The 27,139-nt window shown below is 42.2% G+C and overlaps 1 protein-coding gene across 2 annotated transcripts in view; it reads right to left on the minus strand.

Annotated features, from left to right (window-relative positions):
• The window catches only part of MCF2L2 (MCF.2 cell line derived transforming sequence-like 2), a 256,628-nt gene that overhangs the window by 139,047 nt on the left and 90,442 nt on the right, over positions 1-27,139 (minus strand). For both annotated transcript variants that reach the window (XM_056121975.1, XM_056121974.1), the window contains exons 4-7: positions 17,451-17,541; positions 14,024-14,143; positions 8,312-8,428; positions 2,444-2,593 (exon numbers count right to left, since the gene is read on the minus strand). In XM_056121975.1, coding sequence (XP_055977950.1) covers positions 2,444-2,593; positions 8,312-8,428; positions 14,024-14,143; positions 17,451-17,541 — 478 coding nt within the window. The remainder of the gene's footprint in view (positions 1-2,443; positions 2,594-8,311; positions 8,429-14,023; positions 14,144-17,450; positions 17,542-27,139) is intronic.

Raw genomic sequence — 27,139 nt, forward strand, 5'->3', positions numbered from 1 at the left:
TCTGATGGGGTTGGATGTTTTCTTCTTATGTTTTCTTCAACCGTGCCTTATATATCCTTGATATCAACTCCTTGTCCCATGGGCATCGGGTTAATACCCTTTCCCATTCTGTAGATTGTCTTTTTATTTTGGTCACTGTATCTTTTGTGGTGCAGAAGCTTCTTAGTTTAAGATAGTCCCATTTGTTATCTCTGTTTCCACTTGGTTGGTCAGTGGAGTGTCATCTTTGAAGATACCGTTAGCCTCAATATCGTAGAGGGTTTTGCCAACTTTGTCTTCAATGTACCTTATATATTCTGGCCTGATGTTGAGATCTTTAATCCATTGTGATCTGACTTTTGTGCATGGTGTTAGGTCGAGGTCTAAGCCCATTTTTTTGCATATGGTTGTCCAGTTATGCCAGCATCATTTGTTGAAGAGGCTTTCTTTGTTCCACATCACATTTCTTTCTCCCTTATCAAAGATTAGATGTTCATACATTTGGGGTTGTGTGTAAGGATATTCCACCCTGTTCCATTGGTCTGCGACTCTGCCTTTGTTCCAGTAACATGCAGTTTTAATTATTACTGCTTTGTAGTAGAGTTTGAGGTTGAGGAGGGTAATGCCTCCCAACATCTTTTCCCCAATAACTGCTTTAGCTATTCGTGGGTGTTTGTTGTTCCATATGAATTTCAGGAGTGCTTGATCCATTTCTCTGAAGAATTTCATGGGTATCCTTATAGGGATCACATTGAATCTGTATAATGCTTTGGGGAGTATTGCCATTTTGACAATGTTAATTCTTCCTATCCATGAGCAGGGGATATGTTTCCATTTCCTCGTGTCCACTTTTATTTCATGGAGTAGCGTTTTGAAGTTTTCATTGTAGAGGTCCTTTACCTCTTTGGTTAGGCTGATTCCTAGGTACTTGATTTTCTTACCTAGAGTAATCTTGAGAATGCACTTTGAACTCCTTGGATACCAACTTCCATAAAGAGAGAACAGAATTCCCTGGCATATGGAGGAATTAATTTACTTCAACAACTAGACTCTGAGACTCCTCTAAATTATGAGCTCCTTAGATGTACATTTCAGCAGTTTTCTGGCATATGGTGGGCAGTGAATAAATAGTGAATAAGTCAATAAATGGAGCACATAATAAACCATTTTTTAAAGTTTTGCATTATAGATAGGGATTAAATCAGCCTAATGACCCGCTCACAGATATCTGGATAAGGAAGCTATGGTACCTATACTCAATTGAATAGTGCTCTGCTGTTAAAATAAATCCAATTACACCAGTGGGGTAAAATGGCTGAACTTGAGGTGATCATGCTAAGTGAAATAAGGAAGTGAAAGGAAATTAATACTCTTACATGTGTGGCATAGAAATACAGCAAACAAACTGGCAAAAACAACAACAAAACTAACCCTTAGATCTGGTGCAAACCCTAGTGATTATAGATGGGAAAGAGCGTGTAAGAGATGGTAGATGGTCTTTTTGGTGGTGAGAGAACACAAGAACTCTGGTGATGGGTACCATGAATATTAAACAGATCCTTCAGAAATTCCATAACACTGAAAATGAATGAAAGCAATCGAAAAACAAGGTGAGTGTGGAGGTGATGCTGTGCTTGGTGCAGAAATGTATCCATCACCTCTCCAGCCCACAGCTGCCATTCTATGGAGCTCTGTCCACTAAAATAATCATCCAGTCAGCATGCGTTGCTGACACTGGGAAGAGTTTAACACCCATTAGGATTCTCTTCACTGAATGACCTGAAAGAACCAGTCAGCTTCCCTTCTCAACATGTTCTGATGAGTGCTTTACAGCCCTGGGTGCCAAGGCCCTCTTTCTCAAATTATTCCCCAAATAAAAAAGACACACCCTAGACTATAAAGTAGTAAAGCAGCTTATTAGCCACTCCCACACTTCAAAGCAGCCACAGGAGGGCTTTTGCTTCAAAATCTGAAAGCTGGGCCTGGAGAAACAGTAGAGAGGGCAAGGCTTGCACGTGGCCAATTCTGGTTTGATTCCTGGCATCCTATATGGTTCCCCGAGCACTGCCAGGAAGGATTCCTGAGGACAGAGCCAGCAGTGACCCCTGAGCAACACCCAGTGTGGCCCCAAAACCAATCTGGGACAAAATCTGAGAGCTGCTTTCTGGACACACACCCATCTTCTGCCGTTTCAATCCATTATACCTTATTCTTTTCTAAGCCCATCCGAGGAATGCTGTCTGGGAAAAGGATGCTTGCACACTCCTCTCCAGCACCAACCTGGAATGAGCATCACTTTTATCACTTTGTCTTAAGAGATTTTTCTCTTCCTCCGTTGAGTCTACCAAGTCACTGAGCAGAGCAAAAAGGAAACTGAGCTTTTCATTCTGCTCATGGCTCTCTCCAGAAGGCTGCCCACCTACTGGTCCAGATGCTGGCCTGAGAGCAGCCACTGACCACCCACCTGCAACTGGTCCCGCTGCCTGGTGTGGCACATGAGAAGGTCTTCAGCAGACAGAATGCCTTTGGGTAGCTCTGTCATGGCCAGGTAGATGCCAAACGTCTGGAGCATCTGGGCAGTGTTCTTCAATGTCAAGGCAAAATTTTCAATAGCCTGGAAGGTCAGACAATCATGATGAGGTAGAGAAACCACACATACCTTCAGGTAACAAAGCTTTCCTGCCTCTCTTCCACTCTCCTCTCTCTTCTTTTTTTTTAAAAAATTTTTATTAGTGAAACACCATAAGGTACAGTTGTAGACTTACAAATTTTTGTGCTTGGGTTTCAGTTATACAATGATCAAGTACCCATCCCTCCACCAGTGCCCATTTTCCACCACCACGGGTCCAAGTATCCCTCCCATCCCTTCATTACCCCCATCCCACCCTGCCTCTGTGGCAGGGCATTCCCTTTTGTTCTCTCTCTCCTTTTGGGTGTTGTGATTTGCAAAAGAGGCATTGAGTGGCAATCATGTTTGGTCTATAGTCTACTTTCAGCATGCTTCTCCCATCCTGGGAGGATCCTCCCAGCAACCTTTATTTGGTGCTCCTTTCTCTGTCTGAGCTCCCTTTTCCCCTAGAGTGTATGGCTGGCCTCCAAGCCATGGAGCAAAACTCCTGGTACTAATCTCATCCACTTTTGGGTGTTAGTCTCCAATTTTGTTACTTTATGTTCCCCAGATGAATGCAATCTTTCTATGTCTATCCCTCTCTTTCTGACTCATTTCGCTTAACATGATACTTTCCATGTAGTACCACTTGTGTGTAAATTTCATGACTTCATCTTTTCTAACAGCTGCATTGTACTCCACTGTGTAGTTGTACCAAAGTTTCTTTAACCAGTTATCTGTTCTCAGGCACTCACGTGTTTTCCAGATTCTGGCTATTGTAAAGAGCCTACAGCAAAGCATCAATGGGGAAAAACTGAGAGCCTTCCCCCTCCTTTCTCTTCTTATCCACTCCCCAACTCCACTCGGCACTTTCCCACTCTCTCCTCTTACACTCACAGCCTGACTGCTACAGAAACTTGTCAGGAGGTGCTAAGAAAACATGTCAATAGAAAGAAAAGGTGAATATGTGGATTAGTCATTGGTGAAATTTAAGAAAACCAGTTATGTCCCTAATGGGAAAGGGTTGGAGACTTCCTCCTCTTCTTTAAGAAATGTCTCTGCCTTGGGCCACGGACAAAGCTCAAGGCTTAGCGCACATGTTTTGCATGTGGGAGATACTGATCCAGTCCCTGGCACTGCACAGTCCTCTGAGCACTGCTGGGAGTAGCCCCTGAGCACTGCTGAATGTGATCCCCAAAGTCAACAAAACAAGCAAACAGAAGCGTCTGAAGTGCCTTCCACTAAGGATCCTTCTTTGCTCCTGAGTAGGCATTTGCTAACTGGTGAGCGACTTCACAGCTAATATCCCGAGTGAGAGACCTGAATTTTAGCAGAACACTTCCGGGAATACGGCCAAACCTAAAAAAAGCAACACTGAACTTGAGAAGAGCTGGTTGAAGGTAGGGGCTTTGAGAGCACAAGTCATGCTGCTCAGTCGACTGGCACTCCCATGCCCACTGCCTCTGACCCGGAAGAGTTTCAGTTTTATTTCCCGAGTTTTGTTTTGTTTTTTTTTTGTCTTTGGGCCACACCCAGCGATGAGTATAACCCGTGAGTAGGGGTTACTCCTGGATCTGCGCTCAGAATCACTCCTGATAGTGCTCTGAAGGCCAGAGGGAGGCTGGGAGATCGAACTCAGGTTGACCGCATGCAAGGCAAATGCCCCAAATGCCCTACCCAATGTATTATTGCTCCCGGCCCCCACAAACAACTTCTGTATGGATGAATGGCGAGAACAAAATGACAACTTCCGCATTCTCATTTAGAAAAATGACCTCTGCTTCTGTAGTCCCAGAGGACGATTCTGATCATCAAAATCTACATAATCAAGTACGTGTCAAATCTGAGGTGGCCCTTCTAGATGGCAGAAGTCTGGGATGACCTGGGATGACAGGAATTTTTAGAACCTGGCTCACGACCTCCCTGTATTTCTTGACATTTTCATCCTTGAAGTATTGCTGTAGGAAGACTCTCACCTACTAGCATATGGATTCATACAGTCACAATCGTTTTGTTCTGTTGTTTGGGGACCATATCTGGCGGTTCTCAGAAGTTGCTCCATGCTTGGGGATCCGAGGGTCATGTGATGGCAGGGATTGAAAATGGGCCTCCCACATGCACTCAACCCACTGAGCTATCTCTTTAGCTGATATTACGATCTTAAACATCTTTGTACTTTCAGTCTGAAAGTTAGATAAACTGTACAATTCTTTGAAGTATATGAAAGTAGGTTACAACTTTCACACAATCTAACATGTATAAAGCATTTTCATTGAAAGTCTATGAAAAGAAACAAATGTTTCAAAAAAACTAACTTATTAGGGAGATTATAATAAGAAAATATAAGATTCTTAAGAATTCTGCTTGGAAGCTGGAGTGATAGCACAGTGGGTAGGGCATTTGCCTTGCACGTGGCCGACCCAGGTTCGATTCCCAGCATTCCATATGGTCCCCTGAGCACCGTCAGGAGTAATGCCTGAGTGCATAAGCCAGGAGTAAAACCTGAGAATCGTCAGGTGTGACCCAAAAAGAAAAAAAAATAATTCAGCTTTGAGTTGAAAAGATAGTACCAAAGTTAAGGCACTAGCCTTGTGTTTGATTGGCTCCAGTTCCATCCTTGGCACCACACTGCAGTCACTGATAGGGGTCACTTCAGCACAGAGCTATGGATAGCTCATGAACCCTACTGAGTGTGGCCCAACTCCCTGCCCCACTGGTAGAATTGGCAGATTTATGGAAAGAAAGCGGCCAACATGGCTGGAAAGAACCAGTTCCGTGGGAGCTCCGTGGCATCAGCTGACACAGCACTCCACGTGCAATTTTTCTGAGAAAACTCCCTCAAGAACACTGTTACAGGGGATGGAGTAGGCAAGGTACTTGCCGTGTACTGGCCCACCTGGGTTTGATCCCTACATCCCATAAGGTCTCTTGAGCCCCATCAGGAGTGATCCCTGTGTGCAGAGTCAGAAGCCCAGAGCACAGTCAAATGTGGGCACCTTCTTTCCCCACTCCCAACCCCCCCAAAATAAACCCTAAACCCACCATCATTTCAGGGAGACTCAACTCTACAGAACAAAAGTCTATGGATAAGATCAGGATTAATTAGTGCTTCCCCAGGATCGAGGGAGGGGAGAAGAAGAGTTTGAAAGAGAAAAGGGACCTGCAAATTGGGCAAGCTGGAACTTGGCAGAAAATGCCCACCTACGGTGGGAGGGTGGGAGTGCGAAGGATTCATAGAACATCAATTTTATACCAGGACTTGCCGAATTGTGAAAACACTATTGGGACTTGCCATGTCCAAGAGCTCAAGAGTGGGCACCCGCCGTGGGAGCAGGAAACAGATATTACTGAGGGAAGCCACACCAACGGGCCCCAGACCACAGGCGACAGGCCCGCTGCCTCGAGTGTCCTGGCCCCACCCCACCTGATAGGTCCACGCTGAGTCCTTAGGCTTCTCTCAGAATTCCATTTTCACTGTAACTCAGGAGTTTCAGAAACTCGGGACTTGTCAAACACAACCACAGGAGTGACCGCACTTGGTCTGAAACAGGAGCAGCCATTTCTGAGGTGAACCCGCCCAGCAGGGCCACAACCACAGCCGAGGCTCTCAGCCCAGCCCTGACACACTCACAGCCTTGAAGCGTCAGTTAACTCGCCATTCATTCTGACAGGCCTATAGCCACAGCCAGCTCAGAACCAAAGGAAGCACCCCCAAAGCGAGGGCCACTGATTTAGTCTCCCGAGGATACTGAGTGCCAGGGATCAAAAAACCTTCTGTTTTGTGCCTGTACCATGGGGTCAAACTTAAGTGGGAACTGAAAGTACCCAGCACAAACAGGGTACATGTGTCGCTAGACCACAGTCGGGGAGCAGCTGTTCCCAAGAAAGCAGCTGGAAGCTGCCAACCCAGGGGTGGCAGCAGGTAGCCAACACCCTGTGACCTGGGCCCCACCCATGAGGCGACGGCTGAAAACAGCCAGTCCCAAACTGCTGCTGGAAAATGCGAGCATCTTTTTGGAGCTACGAAGGTCAGAATGCTGCTGCTTCATGAGACCATTGACAGAAAAGAGTCACCAACCACAATCCCCTACCCTGCAAGGAAGTGACAGAAACATCAAGACAAACATCTGAAGAGTATCTGTTGCATCTGAAAGCAGCTCTATAAGAATCCTGGGTGACTATAAAGAAACAAATGGCAAAATGGCAAAAAACAAATGGCAAAAATAAGTGAAATGAGTCAGAGAGAGGAAAAAACATAGAATGACTACACTCATTTGTGGAATATAAAGTAAAGAACATAATGGGAGACTAATACCCAAGGATAGTACAGATAAGAGTCAGGAGGATTGCTCCACAGCTTGGAAGTCGGCTTTACACGCTGGGGGAAAAGGCAGCTGGGATAGAGAAGGGACCACCACAAAAATGATGCTTGGAGGGCACACTCGGGTTGGGAGATGTGTGCTGAATAGACTATGGACCAAACATGATGGCCACTTAGTACCTGTATTACAAACCGTAACACCCAAAAGAAGAGAGAGTAAAAGGGAATGTGCCTGCCACAAGGGGAGGATGGGGTTAGGGGTGGGGGGCGGGGGAAAGGGGGCTTGGGAGTGGGGAATGGGAACATTGGTGGTGGGGAACAGGAGGGAAGGGTACTTGATCGTTGTATGACTGAAACTTAATCAGGAAAGTTTGTAAGTCTGTAACTGTATCTCACGGTGATTCATTAAAAAAAAAAAAAAAGATTACCTACAATACTTAAAAAAAAAGTAAACTGCAACAAATTCCTCAACATCAATTATTTCTCTAACTACCAAAAGGCTAAAATCTCCTACTGAGTGCTGGCTAGGTCAGGAAACAGGAAACAAAATACAATTTTTGTTTCCTGGTCCAGAAATTAAGCAATGTTCTGTTGCTTAAAACAAGAGACACGCTTGAACGCTCATGATATTCACAGCCTCCAGGTTAAATTTACAGCTTGCTGGAAAACAATCACACAAACTAAAAATAGAGTAAAAAATCAACAGGGATTCCTATATTGTTGCATACCAAATAGGATTCATGCTAACTATATTAAATTGGGATCAAGAGGGACATTACATACTGGTTAAAGGATCAGTAGAACAAAAAGACTCAACTCTTTTTTTGCTGGATTTTTTTTAAACCACACTTGTGGTACTCAGGACTTACTCTTTGCTCTGTGCTCAGGAATCGAGGATCACTCCTGGCTGGCTCGAGGGGCCATATGAAGTGCCAGGGATCAAACCTGGGTCAGCCACATGCAAAGCAAGAACCCTACCTGTTGTACGATTGTTCCGACTCATGAAGGACTTAACTCTTATGAACACATAAACACCAAGTGAAAGGGCAGCAAAGTTTATAAAACAACAGCTAATAGATCTGAGGAGTTACATCAGTATAATACAATAGTGGAGAAAGATTTTAACAACCCACTCTTCTCTTTGGACAGATCAACCAGGCAGAATATTAGTAAGAAAACAAAAGCCCCAGGAGTTTTGAGTTGGAAGAACTGCATTAGTAGAGAGGTAGACAGAGAAGCCCTACTCTTTCATGTCCCACTCTATTTTTGCTTCAGTCCATGGCTCTGAAAACACAGCCTTTCCAATATCAGGGGGTCCTGGCCCAGAGTTAGTTGATCTTTAATTTCTCTGTCTTCTGGGAAATGAGGAGAGACCTTGAAAGGTCATGTTACTTGGCACTCACAGTTCTGTGGTTCATCCACTGACTATGACGATATTCCAAAGTTCCCCCCAAGTCTTCTGTCAGTTGACTTTTGTCAATGTAGCCATGAAGGTCAGAGGCAGAATTCAACATAATAATCTGTAAGAAAAAATAAACCCAAGCAACTAATGTATCATTCACAGAGAATTAAACAGTAGCTTTGTTTACATTGTTTACAGTACCTCAACTTTGTCTGACCAGGCATTCATACCCAATAGAGTTGGGCTGGAGCAATAGCACAGTGGGTAGGGCATTTGCCTTGCACGTGGCCCACCCGGGCGGTCCAGGTTCGATTCCTCCGCCCCTCTCAGAGAGCCCTGCAAGCTCTCCATGACGTTTCCGATATGCCAAACGGAGACATTACTGGGGCCGGATGAACGGGAGGACAGTGCTACAGTGCTACAACCAGCAGTGTTTTAAAGGTCCTCTACATTTCCTTTATATTGTTCTTTGAACAAAGAATACCCAAGCATTGACAGAATACCGGAGCATTGACTGATCTGTGAGAGAATGTCAATAGGACGAGGATCTCTGTCCTAAAACACCGAGAAAGGCAGGTCTTTCAAGTTTTTGCCAAAAGTTCCCAAGCTAAGGGGTACTCTTCATCCACCCAACTCAAGTGCTATACTAACACCTGAATATGCGTGAAGGTAGGACCAATAAAGGGCGAGTGGGATAAAATGCAAATAAAATTAGGATTCAGGGACCTACTGAGGGGTATGCACTCAAGACACTGATTCCACACATGCAAACTCCCAGCTGAATGACTACATGCCCAGTGTGTACCTTGCAGGGAAGAATCAAAGTACAAGGACATGGGAGATGACAAATGAAAACTGCAGCTGAAGATCATGCCCACGGGGTGAAAAGAAGCCCACACATCTAGAGGAAGCAGATGCATCACCTTTCTCTCCTCAGCAGAGGCCCAAACCAGGGCAGGGTCCTGACTCCCTCTCAGAGACCCTGTCTCAGCCCCTTCTGACTCGTAAATAGGAGTAATGAGGCGTTTCTCCACCTGCATTACCTGCATTGCACCCTCTTGAAGCCTTTAACTAATAACCTTAGATTTCTTCCCCAGCTTATTGTTTTGAAAATTGCTTCTTGGTTAGGGATCTGACCAAGACTATTGGTTTTCTTCAGTATGATTTGATGGCATTGATCAAGTCATAAATCCTCCTGTTGTTCATCGATTTGCTCGAGCGGGCCCAGTAACATCTCCATTGGAGACTTTGTTGTTACTGTGTTTGGCATATCGAATACATCACAGGTAGCTTGCCAGGCTCTGCCGTGCAGGCAAGATACTCTCGTAGCTTGCCGGGCTCTCTGAGAGAGGCGAAGGAATCAAACTCGGGTCAGCCATTTTGCTGCGTGCAAGGCAAACGCCCTATTGCTGTGCTATCGCTCCAGCCCAATCCTCCTATAAAATAAATTAAAAGAATGAAAGCTAGGGACCAAAGTCTACAGGTGAAAACAAGACTGATTTACTTATTCCACAGATATGAACTAACCCTATGAATATGCCAGGCCCTGAAGAGATCAAAATGCAAGGGCCACAGTGCGTGCCTTCTCTTTCACTTCTGTAGGAAAAAATATAACTAAAGATTTTTCAGAATGTAAGAAAAAGGACAAGAAAACCCTGAATCCATCAGGCCCTTCCTCCCCTTTTGGAGTTTCAAAAATATCATGAGCCTTTCTAAATTAGAAGTCAGAAAGGTATTTTGTTTCTGAATATGGGCTGCTCCTGTACCACTAGGACATTGGGAAAACTCAATGCACAGGTGGTGTGGGGAAGAGACCCTGGCAGCTAGGGTGAATCCCGGGGGTGTGCTACTCACCCTAGCACCAGGGGCCCATGTCCAGCTCAGAGAGCAGGAGAGGGACTTGCTGCCTCACTGGACAGCAACCAGCTTCAGTTTCAGATTAGTGTTAGAGCCCAGAGGAAATTTTCATGGAAAGCTAAAGGTGAACATTAGAAATGAATGAAAGATAGAAGATTCAGTTCTGCGAAGTGTTCGAATCTGCAGATTCAAAGTAATGCCAAGTTCTGAAAGCTTCTGGTTTTGGAGAAGCTGACAAGCTGATGCTAAATGTTGTATAGAAATGAAAAATGCATAGAAGACTTCAAGCAGTTGTATGGGGTAGGGGGAAGTTAGCCAACTCTCACTGCCTGAGAGGAGCCGAGAGACCATGTGTATATATGTGTTTGGAGGGCAAGGGGCAGGGTATGTGGAGTTGTTGGAACTCTGGTGGAGAGTGTGATGCAATAACTTTGTACCATTAATGTAACATTAGTGGCGATAATATTATAAATCATGATACCTCAATAAAGTGAAATATTTTTAAGTTAATGTGCCTGTGTGTGTATAATTCTAAATATGTGCACTTATGTACAGGCACTTATGCACCTATGTGCTGAGCAGGATCCTCAAAGAAACAGCAAATGGCTGAAATGTCATATGAGGTCAGAAAGTAAAGACAAATGTAACTAAAAACAAACAAGATAATGAAGGAGGACATGTTATAGGACATGGGATCTGGCTATAAGCAGATCCAACTAGCCAATTCAGAAATACCTTAAGCACCCAAATAATTATGATCGATAATTAATTGCAACTATTGGAAGGGAAAGGAATTTATGTTGGAGAAATATACAGGGAAGAAAGGGAAGTTTCAGCTTATAATAAATACTCATTTATGATTGGTAAATGGTGAGTGGTGGAGTCAGAAAGAAAGGTTTATTCTGGCATACATCATCAATGGGCACAAAGCAGAGAAATATCCTGTAGAGGAGGAGGATATTTATATGGTCTCAAAGATCTCTTCAAAGATTCCTTATTAGCTACAAGGGAAAACATAATAATACATTTGAGAATTTGAACAATGCTTTGAATAGGAGATCAAAACTGACATCACTGGGGCTGGAGAGACAGGAGAGTAGGTAAAGCACTTTTTTTACATGTGGCTGACCTGGGTTTGATTCCTGGCACCACATATGGTCCCCAGAGTACAGGCAAGGAGTGATCCCTGGGAGCAGAGCCAGGAGTCAGTCCTAAGTAGAGCCAGGAGTGGCCCCCAAACAAGCAAGCAAGCAGGCAAACAGCAACAGCAAAAATCCACATCACCAAAAGGGCAGGTGAAATGGTGTGTCTACATGTGAGGCCCTGAGAAGTCATGACCTTACTTAAATAGTATTCAAGCTAGGAGGGAACACTGCAAAACACAGCCTGAGAAACCATGAGATGAGCCCCCAATGAGGTATGCTATATTTTTCAATGATGTTTTTGTTCCTGGGTAACACCCTGTGGTGCTCAGGGGCTACCCCTGGCATTGTGCTTGGGGGTCACTCCCAATGGTGAAAGCGGCCGTGCACTCCAAGAATATGTTCACTCATATGTGAGGCTCGGCCAAAGAGTGTGGCCTGGAGCATGGCGGCGGTTGAATACACCTATAAATTTATATAATTATTTATAGAAGACAGAATCAAATAAATAATAAAGTAAGGTGTAGTAATAGGTAAAATGATTTAGGTAAAGAATTTAAAATGTTCTTTGCATCATTCTCATTCTTGAAATTTTTCTTTGAAATATTTTCAATTAAATCAAAAAAATTAGAACTTTACTTATCTTGATAGATTTATCTCATCTGTTTCTTCATTTTTCCAACTCAGATAAAATTTTCATGAATAAAATGCAGATTTTAAGGATTTTAATTTCAATTAGCCTTGAAGAGTGAATATACCATGTAATATCATCTAATCAAGACATTAAATATTTCCTCAGAAACTCACTCTTTCTAGTCACTCTCTTTTTCAGCCCCCAACAGCAACCACAGTTCTATCTTTAAATTTTTATCATTTATTGAAGTACTGGGTTATATATTGTTAGTGATGGTTTTGTGTGTCCCCCAAAGTCCCCAAACTCTCTCCCTTTGAACCATCCTATGCTCCCCTTCTTTCCCCTGTAACATCTGTTCTATGGATCAACTCTCCCATTTTGTTGCCTTTGATCCTTTGTTGCTACCTTGTTTTGCAGCTTTAAGTCCCACATAAGAGAGACTTAATTCTGCATCCACCCTCTCCTTCTGACTGACTCCACTCAGCAAGATATCCTCTAGTTCCAGCCACGTCGTGGAAAATTGCATGTTTTGCAGTTCTCTTTATTCAAGAAGAGGCCAAACTAAATTATGGAGATGTAGGGTTAAAACAGTGGCTGTTGGCTTAGTACAATAGCAAACATTGAAATTATCCAAATAAATGCCCAACTATTGATTAATGGATTCAAGTCACATATTTATTTTATAGGAGGACTGGGCTGGAGCGATAGCACAGCGGTAGGGCATTTGCCTTGCACGCAGCCAACATGGCCGACCCGAGTTCGATTCCTCCGCCCCTCTCGGAGAGCCCGGCAAGCTACCGAGAGTATCTCGCCCGCACGGCAGAGCCTGGCAAGCTCCCCGTGACGTATTGGATATGCCAAACACAGTAACAACAAAGTCCCCAATGGAGACGTTACTGGGCCTGCTTGAGCAAATCGACGAACAATGGGAGGGCCTTTACCTTTACCTTTACCTTGGTCCTCTCTTAGAGCAACCCAGCCGTTCATTACGTAACTTGAATCCATTAATCAATAGTTGGGCATTTATTTGGATAATTTCCCATATTCTCTTGAATGTCTAATTTCTTTCTCTCAAGGTAATATTTTTGAGTCATATTCATGTTGTTGATATGTCAGCACTTGACATGTTTTAGTTGCTTTAATGCAATTCCTTTATTTGACTGTATCACAATTTCTTTATCCACCTACCTATTGACATCATATTGGTCATTACTAGCTTCATTCCCATCCTCTAAACATGAAATAATCTGTTTCCTTGCATCTCTGCCAATTTTAGAAGTAAAAAATTCAATCTTGTATTTTAATTTGCATCCCTCTTTCGAGTATCACCATGTTGGATTTTAGTTGAACTCCATGGTTTCCTACGTATATGCCACATCCATATATTAAAATTCTTACTTGCTTTCACACATACTATTAATATGTCTCTTCCTCCTTCAATCTCTTTCTCTACATTCTTGGATACCATGTTCAGGTTTATATAACTCTAATATCAAATTACCTACGCCAGTTCAAAAATCTTTATTTTGCAAAAGAAACTACTCACTGTCTTCTAGACTTTTTAAATTTAAGACTGGCTCCATATTTACTATTTTTCCCCAACATATTATCTTCTATGTACTCCAACAATAATGGGTTTTACCTTGAAGTTTACAAATGAGTATAGTTCCAGCCTCTATTGCTTCCTCTACCCAGAACTCCTCTCTCTGTGTCTCCTTTTGTCTCTCTATTTTACCCCTCTCTCTTCCTCTCTGTCTCTCCACAATCCTCCACCCTGCCTACCTTGAAACTTGAAAACTTAACTTAAATTTCATCTTGTCGGGGGCTGGAGAGATAGTACAGAGGGTAGGGTGTTTGCCTTGCACGTGGCTGACCCGGGTTCGATTCCCAGCATCCCATATGGTCCTCTGAGCACCGCCAGGAGTGATTCCTGAGTGCAAAGCCAGGAGTAACCCCTGTGCATCGCCAGGTGTGACCCCCAAAAGCAAAAAAATAAAAAACGAAAAAAACATTTATAAAAAAATTTCATCTTGTCCACCCTCCTTAACCCAATAGACATAAGATAAAAAGTCATGCTTACCGGCACCTTCATTCTAAACTCATCTCGATAGTATTTAATGCCAATGTCAGTGAATGTCCTCTGGATAAAGCGAGATGGGCGAAGGATAAATATGAGCTGCAGGTTTCCTGGAAAGGCTACCTGAAAATATCAAGAAAAGTGTCTGGGCAAATGTCATGTCCACTAGTGTTCTCTTGACCAAATTCACAGTTAACAGATAAGTTAAGTGAACATCATGGATATCAAAGAGGCGATTGATTTCAGAAGTGAAGATCCCTTAAATGTCAGCGAATTCAAACTCCTCCCTAAAAATCAAACCAAACCAACAGAAACACTTCTGCTTATAAAAATATTTCATACTCTTTGCAGAAATTGGGGATTTTTGATTGAAATTTGCAAAGAAACTAGGATGTTAATAATTGCATATGCTTGGGACTGGAGCAAAAGCACAGCGGGTAGGGCGTTTGTCTTGCACGCGGCCAACCCGGGTTCTATTCCCAGCATCTCATATGGTCCCCTGAGCACTGCCAGAGGTAATTCCTGAGTGCAGAGCTAGGAGTAAGCCCTATGCAGCGCCAGGTGTGTCCCCCCCAAAAAAGGAGTCAAAACAATTGCATATGCTTTAGAAAAATAAAGCCCATAATCTCATATTTTCCATTTTAACTAGTAATTCTAATTAACAGTATGCTATTTTTCCTGCTTTAATAACTTTATCATGGTTAAAATTCACACCGCAAAAATATTTTGTAGGTGCTGGAGCAGTAGTATAGCAGGTATGGTGCTTGCCTTAAATGTGGCTGATGTGGATTCAATCCCTGGGACCGAATGTGACCCCTGAGCCTGCCAGAAGTGATCCCTGAGAGCCAGGAGTAAGCCCTAAGCACCAGTAGGTGTAGTCCAGAAAAAAACAAACAAATTAAAGTTAACTTTTTTTAAATACTATTTTTCATGATTTATTTAACCAACCTCATAGTACTAGTGGTTTCAACTATATTTTTACTATTATTAATAACACTGAAATGAACTTTTTATTCACCCTTTAGATCCTTCCTTCCTTACGTCCTTCTTTCCTTCCTTCCTTCTTTCTCTGTGCTGTGTATCTTCATACATGCAAAGCATATATTTTGCTACTAATTCACACCCCAGCACTCAAATATTTCTAGAAGAATTACTGAGTCAAAGACTACAAGATGGTTTTTTTTTTTTGCTTTTTTGGGTCACACCCAGTGATGCTCAGGGGTTACTCCTGGCTCATGCACTCAGGAATTACTCCTGGTGGTGCTCAGGGGACCATATGGGATGCTGGGAATTGAACCCGGGTCCGCCGTGTGCAAGGCAAACACCCTACCCTCTGTGCTATCGCTCCAGCCCCACAAGATGTTCTTAATGCATCTTATTTCTAAATTGATCTCTGGAAATACTGTTATCATATTAAGAAGTTTCTGGGAAAGAGATCACCCCAATTCATTTGACAACTTAGTGTAAAGTTTCCCACTGTCTTAGTGTAAAGTTTCCCTATGTCTTTCTCTTCTGCAAGCGATCTCCAAAAACAGTTTCCTACAGCCTTGTTTTTTTTTTTAAGAAAATCTTACCTTTCCCGTAGACTGTTCTGATTAATTCATACTAATATGAAGTTCAGGATATGAAGATATCTCCAATAAGTACCTGAAGAGATTCTCATTGCTAGCCAGAATCGGAGATCCTATACCACTGTATCTTTTGTGAATAAAGTGATCTACTGAATTTTTTTTAACAAAAATCAGACTCCAGCATTAAATTATTTAGGTCTTGCCCATGGACTCTGAGAAATAAGAAGTCTCTAGCAATCCTCTGGAATAGCCGTGGACATTGTCAAGTATCTACATCCTCAGGTCATCTGTCATTATTATCACTGTCACTGTCCTCCTGTTGTTCACTGATTTTCTCGAGCGGGACCAGTAATGTCTCCAATGTGAGACTCAGTTGTTACTATGTTTGGCATATCGAATACGTCACAAGTAGCTTGCCAGGCTTGGCCGTGCGGGCAAGATACTCTCGCTAGCTTGCCGGGCTCTCAAGACACTGGAAATAATCTCCCACAACCAAAATTAGCTCAAAGGGACAAAACAATCTGAGAACAAAGGAAGGATGGTCTCCCTTCCCTCGTCTTTGACATACAAACTCTAAACAGCAGCATTTTGTCATCTCATGACAGGATAAAAAATGAGCTGAAACACTCTCTGGATGAGGCTCTAAATCCAACTGAGAGACTCTCTATGTGAGTGTGTGTGTGTGTGTGTGTGTGTGTGTGTGTGTGTTTGTGTCTGTGCATGAGTGAAAGCCTCTAATTGTACAGTTTGAAAGGGCTTCCTTTTCCTTCTCTAATTAGGCATAAGTGACCTTTCAAAAGTCCTTCTCCCATTTTTGCCTCTACACACACATTCTCACCCTACCACATCCCCTCCTTAACAGCCAGTCCCCACTGCCCCTCAGGTGTTTTTGCAGACCCTTAGGAATGAGCACCCTGCTCCCCATAGAGACAATAAATAAGGAATCTTTCCTAAAGAAGGAAAAGGTAATCCTTCCAAAACTGTGCAACTAAATTTCCAAAGCAAGCACAGCGCCAATCAAAATACTTACAGATCTTTTTGTCTTATTTTGCAGGTGTTTCTCTAATATATGGGGAAAAATATTTAAATGCCAAAATGAATTGTGTCTTGCATTGAGTGACCTCCCTCCCCCAAAACATATCCTAAGACAAAGAGGGACATTTGTAGAGTTTATGGAGAAGACAATCTTTTAGTTTTTTGTTTGGGGGCCACACCCAGTTATACTCAGGGCTTACTCCTGGCTTTGTGCTCAGGAATCACTCCTCGAAGGACTCATGGGACCATATGGGGTGGATTGAACTTGGGCTGGCCATGTGCAATGCAAAAATCCTACCTGTTGTAGTATCCCTACAGTCTCTGGAGAAGACAATCTTTTAAAACCACAATTTGTGTTCATGTGTTGGGGAGGGGGGATGTTGCGATGACATGGCTAGAGACTCATTGTGTCCAAGAGGGGGTACTGCTGAGGACAAAATGGGTAAAGATTCTCTTAGATATTCTATAATAAATACCTTAAAACTGTGCCAGAGGGGTATGGATGTGATATGAATACCTGATATCTCATAACAACAAATGGAGGTCACTCGTGACATCCAAGCTCTCCCTGCCTGTTCTTCGTCAGTGACCAGAGCTGTCAACATGGCAGAAAGACTCAGAAGGTCTGTGACATACTCATCAATTGTGTGCAAGTTACCATCAAATGGCAGAACGGATATGGACGTGACCTAACAGTTCATGCGCCTAAGACCTTTCCTCAACAAGCCACAAAATAGTTGCCTTTTCTCCATGACCTTGCTTTAAAATGGCTGAATAGACCCTTTACATTCCTTTTAGAATAGCGGCCCAAATGAAATATTTACAGCTATCCGTGTCAAGGATGCTTTAATGGAGCTCCACTTGTCCCTTCGTCTGTCGATAACAATGACGAATCCAATGCTGGCGGCCTCCACACTGCAAAAAAGAGTGATCAGTATCAGAGACTGGGCAAGGCACATGGATTCAGGGTGACATGCTTCTGTAGAACAATTCTACTGCTTCCATGGCACTGCAGGCTCTCCAGGCCAAGCTCCTGCAGAAGATGGTTAAAGGGTTCTGAACCAACCTCCACTAATCTCATCCAGACTCTGTGTGGAGGGTGGGGTGGGGGGAGGAAGAGGGAGGCATATTCCACAGTGCTCAGAGATTATTCCCATCTCTGTATTTAGGGATCACACCTGATGGTGTTTGGGGACCACACATATGTGATGCTGGAGATTGAACAAGGCACAGTAAGCAAGGGTAGTGCCTTGACCTCCATACTATCTATAACACACCTTGCCTGTCTTAAACAAACAGAGGTGCTTTACATCTTAAACTCTCAGGAATGCTGATTCTCTGATCCCTCATGTGTAAACTAGGAACAATAACAGTCCCTATTTTTAGAAGCAATGTGAGGATTTAATGAGCATGCATAGCAGAACTTATGAAATGCTTAGAATAATCACTTATACTTGGTAATGCTACCATTACTATACCTTACATGCTTATGAAATAAGCATCAGAGAAATACAAGCATACTTCTACTTGAAAAGTCACTGGTTTATAGTTAACTTTTAGTAACTAATATTAGGGAAAGATAAATTTTACTCTTAAAAAGTGTCTATGTGGATAAGGAAGAAGATTAAAACAGAAGTTGCAATAATATGTGAATAGCTAATCTGAACTAAGTATCACTGGGAAAACTCACTATTGCAGACCCTTATCAGCTCAAGTTCTCTCACTGGGGACAATCTCCAGACCAAGGTGCAATTTTCAGGGATGGAGTGGTATCACTGATAGAAGAGGCACAGAAAGGAGATTCTGAATGCGAAAGTACCCAGGATTTAGAGGGAGTGGATGTCAAAAAAGGAAGCCCCAAAAAGGGCATCCTGAAGTTTTCACAGAAATTCCCCTTAAGTTGCTTGGCCAGTTCCTAAACCTGAATTTCAATGAGATTCCAGGATGCCAGCAGAGAATATCAGCGGCATGAGTAGGAGAGAAGTTGGTGAGAAATTATGAAATGGGAATGGCTCTGGAGATAATCTTTGTTTGTGCCTAGCAGAATAGACATATTTTGATGGGCGTCCTGGGTTTCAGGTGAAATTCTATAAAAAACACATTCTCGGATCAATGAAACACCATAGGCACTGCCCATAGCACTAAGACTACATTCTAGAAGGACAAAACAAATGGACTTGCCCTAGAGAAAGCTAAAACCAGGTCTCAAAAACATCAATATGATGTCATCTATCTACCAATAATTTAACTGTTTGCCAGATCAAAGCTCAATTATTTTTATAAGTAAACAAGCCTCTATAACATATCCTACACAATGCTTTGCACAGGGTTAAAAAGAAACAGAGATGTAAGGCACAGGGTAAAGAAACTAATAGCCAATAAATAAAACAGAAGTAGATCTAGGCTCAAAGATGTTCCTGTTCTTGCCGAAGACAAACTTTAAAAGAACTATTATCAACCCATTAAGGAAAATCAGAGGGAAAAGTGGACACTAAAAGATGCATTATTTTAACCAAGAATTAGAATCTATGCTACAGACTCAAGAGAACTTCCTATAACTACAATATAACAATAACAGAACGAAAAAACTCAGAGTCACTAAACACAGACAACAGGTTTAGTCAAGTCAAAAACAGAACAGTTGAAAATGTTCAAATGGAAACAGAACAGAAGAAATGAAAGAAACAGAACGTAAAGGTGATGTATGACATGAACAAAGGTCCCACAAAGAGAGGAAAGCTTGTTATCAAAAGAGTTTTTTAAAAAATAATTGAGATTCCATGAAGGCACATAGCTGGAAGATCAAGCATCACCATATGTGGCCTAAAAAACACCCTAAAACCTAAAATAATGATGGTGGAAGATTTTATCAAATCTTTTTAAGCATTGATTTCCATATTTAAACACTTCTTCTAATAACGAGTGGATGTTAGAATTTTATACATATATATGTAGACAATTCATTCAGGCATATTAGAGTTAATTGACTGAAAATTAAAGGAGAAAATATTAATAGCCAGGCTGTTTCATGGGGGGGGGGGGGCGGGTGAGTTCCCCACCCCGCCCCAACAGAGCTAGCCCTGGAAGCCGAAAACCTCCAGAACTCAAGCACTGCCATGCTCACAGCCACTCTCCACATGTTCAGATGAGCCTCACCCAGGAGTGAATCTATTCCTGGACCATGCAGCCATGACACCTGATACTTCACACCACAGATATACCAAGAGTAGCACACCACATCTGATGGGGTTTAAAGTAGAAGGCAACCAATCTTAGGAGGAAATATATTTATAAAGATATAAATACATACATATATATATATGGGGGGGCTGGAGCGATAGCATAATGGGTAGGGCATTTGCCTTGCACGCGGCCAACCCGGCCGACCCAGGTTCAATTCCTCCGGCCCCTCTCGGAGAGCCGGGCAAGCTACCGACAGTATCTCGCCCGCACAGCAAAGCCTGGCAAGCTAACCATGATGTATTCAATATGCCAAACACAGTAACAAGTGTCACAATGAAGATGTTACTGGGCCCACTCAAGCAAATCAATGAACAATGAGAGGACAGTGACAGTGATATATATATCACATATATATATATATATATATATATATACACACACACACAAGGCTCAATCTTTAACTACATGTTACTAACCTCTTATAGAAGGGCTAAATGGCTCCTGGGTGAAATACAACAATTTTCACACACTTCCCTCTAAGAAAACTTTTTTGGATCATTTTTAGAGGATTATTCATAACAAGCAATACAAAAAAATTACTTTGGCTCTGCTTTGGAGGCAAGATTTGGGGTTCAGGATGGGAACATTTGAAATATGGTGGTGGGAAGGTATAATGGTGGTAGGATTGGTATTCAAATATTAAATGTAACCAATTATTGTGAACAATCTTATAAAAATAAAATTTAAATGTAAAGAAAGACATAAGAGAACCATGAAGATAAGGAACTAAATCTGATGCTGAATTGAGGTTGTCTGTATTGAGAAAATATTAGACAGAGGATGCTTTCTCATGAAGTGGTGGTTGTCTACTTTGGTAATAGGTAAAGGAACGTGCCTGAAAGGAAATTATCCAGGACTGGAGTGACAGCCCAATGGGCTGAGAATATACTTTGCACAGGTGCTGGGCTTCAATCCTGGCATTGCACGGTCTTCTGAGCACTATCTGGAGTGACCCCCAACCACGAGTACCAAACTAAGAGTAGCCTCTGAACACCACTGGGTGTGGCCCCAAAACAACAACAGAAAGTTTTTTAACATCAAAGAAATAATCCCCAATTATAATCTGAATCTTTGGGAAATAATAAAGACTACTGTGAACATTAAGTATGTGGAATAAGATAATTATATATTTTTATTTCACAAAAAGGTCATTAAGTAGACAAAGGAAATTTAAATAAATTATGATTAAAATAAATGTAAAATATCTCATAATAGCCTTAAGGTTGAGATGGAGTCAATAAGATTATACTGTTGAAACTAGCACTGAATCAAATGCAACAATATTATTTACATTATAAACAAAAAACTCATGTAATGTAGATTGCTAAATTAAGGGCATACATTGTAGCGCTAGGTAAAAACATAGCTAAAATCCAAGTGATGATGCATAAAGGGGAGGTTATAAAAATAAAATGAGTAAAATACTCAAGTGGAAAACTGTAAACAATCTTTCAAAAAAGGACAGATGTTATAGACTGTCTATTAGCACAATTCATATATTGAGGCTCTTATCCATAATATGACTGTAACTGGAGTGAGAAGGTCAGGAAGACTGAATAAGTTCATGTGGAAGAGGTCTTTATTCAATAGGGCTAGTGCCCTCAGAAGAAGAGAAAGAAACTTGAATTCTTGCTCTTCCATAGAACAATACAGTGAGAAGGCAGTAAGAAGCAATTTGCAAGCCTGCACAAGATCACCAGAAATAGAATTGGCCAAACTTTTGGTCTTGAACTTGTAATCTCGGGAACTGTGAAAAAATTAATTTCCGATTTCGAAGTCAGTGATTTTCAACCTTTTTATACCTGCCAGCCAAGACTGGTCCTTGTACCAAAAATTGAAAAACCACTTTTAAACAGCCATACCTCCTTTATGGACTGGCAATAACATGTGATTAGTCACCTGATCTATGATATTTTGTGATGACAATCGAGGAGGAATCCAGCAGGGGAGAGGAAATAAAGGAAGACGTTACAAGGTGGTACAAATAGCAATATGCTACATCTGAACCCAACCAACGTCAATCCCATTAAATAGAAATGCTCTATATACCTACTTATACGAGGCATAAAATTGCAAAGTGAAAATAATAATCACAAGATTCACACTATATGTATGAACAAAGAAAGAAAAAAGATGGTAGAGATAAGCCTTGCCATTGCTAATATAAGAAAGAAAGTATGGTATGTTAATATATATTTGTGTGTGTATATATATATATATTTAAGTAGCACTAAAACAAGGGGTAATGGCAGAGACAAATTATTCATAAAAACAAAAGAGTCAATTTATCAGGAAGCTAAATAATCTAAAAGGTATATGTACGCAATGACATTGCTTCAAAATGTATTAAAAAGTGATAAAAACTTAAAAAATAGACAAGCTCATAAGGAATATTAGAGATTGAAATATGTGTCCTTTGGTATCTGAAAAAATACATAGGGACAGGAGATTGTACACCAGAAAGGGTGGATGTGCACCCAACCCAGCTTTGATTCCCAGCACCACACAGTACCACAGCCACCACCAGGTGTGGTCCTGAAGGCCCATGAGCACTGACAGGGTGGCCTGCGTAACCCAAAGAGCATCACATCCTCTGGCCTTTGCATCGAATCTCCAGCTGGCTGGCCCAGAACTACCAGGAAGTCCCTCGGATCTCCTCTTGGGAGGCACACACACTCAAGTACCCAGGAAGGATCTAGACCTGACTGAAGAATGTTTTTTACAGTATTTTCAAATTAATTTTTATTAAAACATCTTGATTTACACTGTGTTTCATAGTTAAATTTCAGGCTCACATGGTTCCACCAAACCCACCACCAATGTCAACTTCCAACGAGTCAACTAGTGTCCCTAGGTTCTCTCTCACCCTCCAGCATGCATTCTAGACAAGCCCATTTTTAAAAAAAGTTTTATTAGTGAGACACCATGAGGTACAGTTGTAGACTTACAAATTTTTGTGCTTGGGTTTCAATTATACAATGATCAAATACCCATCCCTCCACCAGTGCCCATTTCCCACCACCACGGATCCCAGTATCCCTCCCATCCCCCGTACCCCCAATCCCACCGTGCTTCTGTGGCAGGGCATTCCCTTTTGTTTTCTCTCTCTCCTATTGGGTGTTGTGGTTTGCAAAAGAGGCAATGAGTGGCCATCATGTTTGGTCTATAGTCTACTATCAGAATGCTTCTCCCATCCTGGGAGGATCCTCCCAACACCCTTTATTTGGTGCTCCCTTCTCTATCTGAGCTGCCTTTTCCCCTAGCATGTGTGGTTGACCTCCAAGACATGGAGTAAAATTCCTGGTACTAATCTCGGCCATTCTTGGGTGTTGGTCTCCTATTTTGTAACTTTATGTTCCCCATATGAATGCAATCTTTCTGTGTCTATCCCTCTCTTTCTGAGTCATTTCACTTAACATGATACTTTCCATGTAGTACCACTGAAGAATTTTAAATCCAACGATTGTAGAATACATTCTTTTGAAATGCACGTGGGTAATACTTCAAATCAGTCACTGAGTCTATACAAAGAAAATCTCATTTAAAAAAAAGTTATTTCTTGGTTTCATCCTGTGCTTGGAGCTTACTCCTGGTTCTGTGCTCAGGGATCACTTCTCAAAGTGCTCCAGGGAGCATATGTGGTGTCTGGGATCAACCCCAGGTCAATTGCCTGCAAGGAAAGTGCCTGGTGCACTGAACTACCTCTCTGACCTTAAATTTTATTTATTTTTAAACAATATGGTGACCAGGATTGAACCCAGGCTCCTGAGAAGCATATGGTCTGTGCTCTACTGTGAAGTCTCACCTCCCTGGCAGCAATGAATTTTAAAGGATTGCATTCTTCCAGCATGGTTCATTTCTACTCACTGTGGAATCTAATGGGAATTTTATTTTTCTTCTTTTTCTTTTGTTTTATCCTTTACAACTTCTCCCCTTTTGTCATTTTCTTCTCTGCTGAACTTCTTAAAGTGGAAGAGTAGACTCTCTCTCTCTCTCTCTCTCTCTCTATATATATATATATATATATCTCCCATATATATATATATATCTCCCATATATATATATATATATATAGAGAGAGAGAGAGAGAGAGAGAGAGATATCCCAAAACCCTGGGTTCAATCCCTGCCACCATATTATTTAAAAATAAATAAAATCTGGGGCTAGTGCGATAGCACAGCAGGTAGGGCATTTGCCTTGCACACAGCCAAGATGGTCGATACAGATTCGATTCCCAGCATCCCATATGGTACCCCGAGCACCGCCAGGAGTGATTCCTGAGTGCATGAGCCAAGAGTAACCCCTGAGCATCACCGGGTGTGACCCATAAAACAAATAAATAAATAAATAAATAAATAAAATTTAAGGTCAGGGAAGTTAGTATAGTGGGTAAGGCACACTCCTTGCAGGCAGTTGACCTGGGGTCATGGTCCTCCCGTTGTTCATCAATTTGCTCGAGCGGGCCCAGTAACATTGTGAGACTTGTTACTGTGTTTGGCATATCGAATACGTCACGAGGAGTTTGCCAGGCTTTGCCGCGCGGGCGAGATACTCTCGGTAGCTTGCCAGGCTCTCCGAGAGGGGTGGAGGAATCGAACTCGGGTCAGACATGTTGGCTGAGTGTAAGGCAAACACCCTACCCACTGTGCTATCGCTCCAGCCCCATATATATATATATATATATATACATATATATATAGAGAGAGAGAGAGAGAGAGAGAGAGGGAGAGAAAGAGAGGCTGGAGCGATAGCACAGCGGGTAGGTCGTTTTCCTTGCACGCGACTGACCAGGCTGACCCAAGTTCAATTCCTTTGTCCCTCTCGGAGAGCCTGGCAAGCTACCGAGAGTATCTCTCCCACACAGCAAAGCCTGGAAAGCTACCTGTGACGTATTCCAAACACAGTGACAAGTCTCACAATGTTACTGGGCCCGCTTGAGCAAATCAATGAACAACGGGAGGACAGTGACAGTGAGAAAGAGAGAGAGAGAGAGAGAGAGAGAGAGAGAGAGAGAGAGAGAGAGAGAGAGAGAGAGAGAGAGAGAGAGAGAGAGAGAGAGAGAGAGAGAGAGAGAGAGAATCACCATGAGTTGCTCATGATTGAGTTTCACTGGTACAAAGTTTTAACTCCCATCCCTTCAAGGACCAAGGATGCACATTTCCCGCCACCGGAATACCCAGTTTCCCACCAATGCCCACCTTCCCTGCCCTGACCCTGCAGCCTCCCTCTACGGCAGATACTTTTCTTCTCTGCCTTCTTCTTTTCCTCCTCACTGTGGTTTGCAATACTGTTACTGAAAAGTTATCATACCTATCACTTTACCTCCTTTAGCACTCAGTTTGTGTAAAGAGTGATCATTTCCAAGTACCATTATCATAGTAGCTTCTTCTCTGTCCTAACTGCACCTCCCCTCCCCCTTGGCGGCATGCGTCCTACCGTGGACCAGTCCTTCTGGCCCCTTGTTTCTACTGGTAAGCTGTCACTGTCACTGTCCTCCCGTTGTTCATCGATTTGCTCGAGCGGGCCCAGTAATGTCTCCTTTGTGACACTTGTTACTGTGTTTGGCATATCAAATACGTCACGGGGAGCTTGCCAGGCTTTGCTGTGTGGGCGAGATACTCTCGGTAGCTTGCCAGGCTCTCCGAGAGGAGTGGAGGAATCGAACTCCTTCGGCCATGTTCGTCACTTGCAAGGCAAACACCCTACCCGCTGTGCTACTGCTCTGACCCACTACAGATTTCAAATTTTTCCTCTGCTCTCAGTTAAAATAAAAAATTACAGCCACAATTACTGACTAAACCACTGTGTTAATCATACCACTTTAGTATTTTCTCTTAGTAAAAAATGTATTAAGTTTTCCCTTTCCTCTACTTCTAATAAAGTCAGGAATCATATTCAAGGGGCTGGAGAGCTGGTGGAGAGGGGAAGGCGTTTGCCATGCACAGTCAGCTCTGGTTTGATCCCTGCCACTACATATGGTCCCTTAGGGTGCCTCAGAGTGACCCCTGAGCACAGAGACAGGGTCAAGCCAGAGTACCACTGGGTGTGGCCACAAACATAACATATCAAAGAAATATAAATTATACTCAAGCAAGAATAAATATTTTGTAAATCCAGAGGATAATGAGCTCGTTTAAGACTATAGAGGACAAAGTGTTTCATCTCTGAAAATCATTTTATTTCACAGTAATACTATTAATCTGGTCTGGAGCAACAGCACAGCGAGTAGGGCTGTGCTATCGATGAACAACGGGAGGACAGTGCTACAGTGCTACTATTAATCTAGCTTGCTTGTTTATGAAACTTGAGTGATCGGATACCCTGTGTTACTTTCTTTGTTTTGGTTGGTTGGTTTTGGGGACCACAGCCAGCAGTGCTTGGGGGTTATTCCTGGCTCTATGCTCAGGAATTACGCCTGATGGCTCAGGGGACCATGTGGATACCAGGGATCAAACTCAAGTCAACCACAAACACGGCAAATGTCCTACCCAGTGTACTATTGCTCTGGCCCTATCCTGCGTTACTTTTGTTATGTGCTCTTCACCAGAAAAACAAATAGCAATTAAATGCATACTGATATCTTATTTTCATTATTATTTGATGGAAACAGGATTTTAATTTCCTTGTATGATTTATTTTAGGGTCATAAATAACAGTAGTTGTTTAACTTTCAGATATTTTGTGATTTTTCTAATCAACAGTAATAGAAGTTTGAATAATGGTTTCCTTGGGGGAGGGATGTGAAGAAGTGAGTGAAAGAGAGTCATTGATGGGAAGAAGCAGGGGAGAACCTTTCAAAAAATATCCTAGGCCTGGATTTGGATGGCTGTTATACAGTATAGAAATGGGTCAATATTAATCAAGCTATACAGTTGAGATATGCATACTTCACTATCTATATAACAGTTCTTTTTTAAAAAAAAAATTAGGAGCCAGAAAGCTATTACAGTGGGCAGTACGCTTGCCTCACAAGCAGTCAACTTGAGTTCAATTCCCACACCCTCTCTGGTCCCCTAAGCCCATCAGGAGTGATTCCTGAGTATAGAACGGGGAGCAAACCTTGAGCACAGATGTGTGCGGCCCAAAAAACAAACAAAAAAATAGATTAAAAAAGATAGATAAATCAAGTTATGAAAAAGGAATATATTATAAGTATTTAAAACAAAGACCCTATGTGTCAGCACTCATCAAAGGGGATCTAAGACTGAATAAAATTGTTCTGTAATACAGCAAAACCAAACAAGCATTAATAACAGGAACAGCCATCATG

The sequence above is a fragment of the Sorex fumeus genome, unplaced genomic scaffold (genome assembly GCF_029834395.1).
Source record: "Sorex fumeus unplaced genomic scaffold, SorFum_2.1 ptg000044l, whole genome shotgun sequence".
In the NCBI taxonomy this organism is placed as follows: Eukaryota; Metazoa; Chordata; class Mammalia; order Eulipotyphla; family Soricidae; genus Sorex; species Sorex fumeus.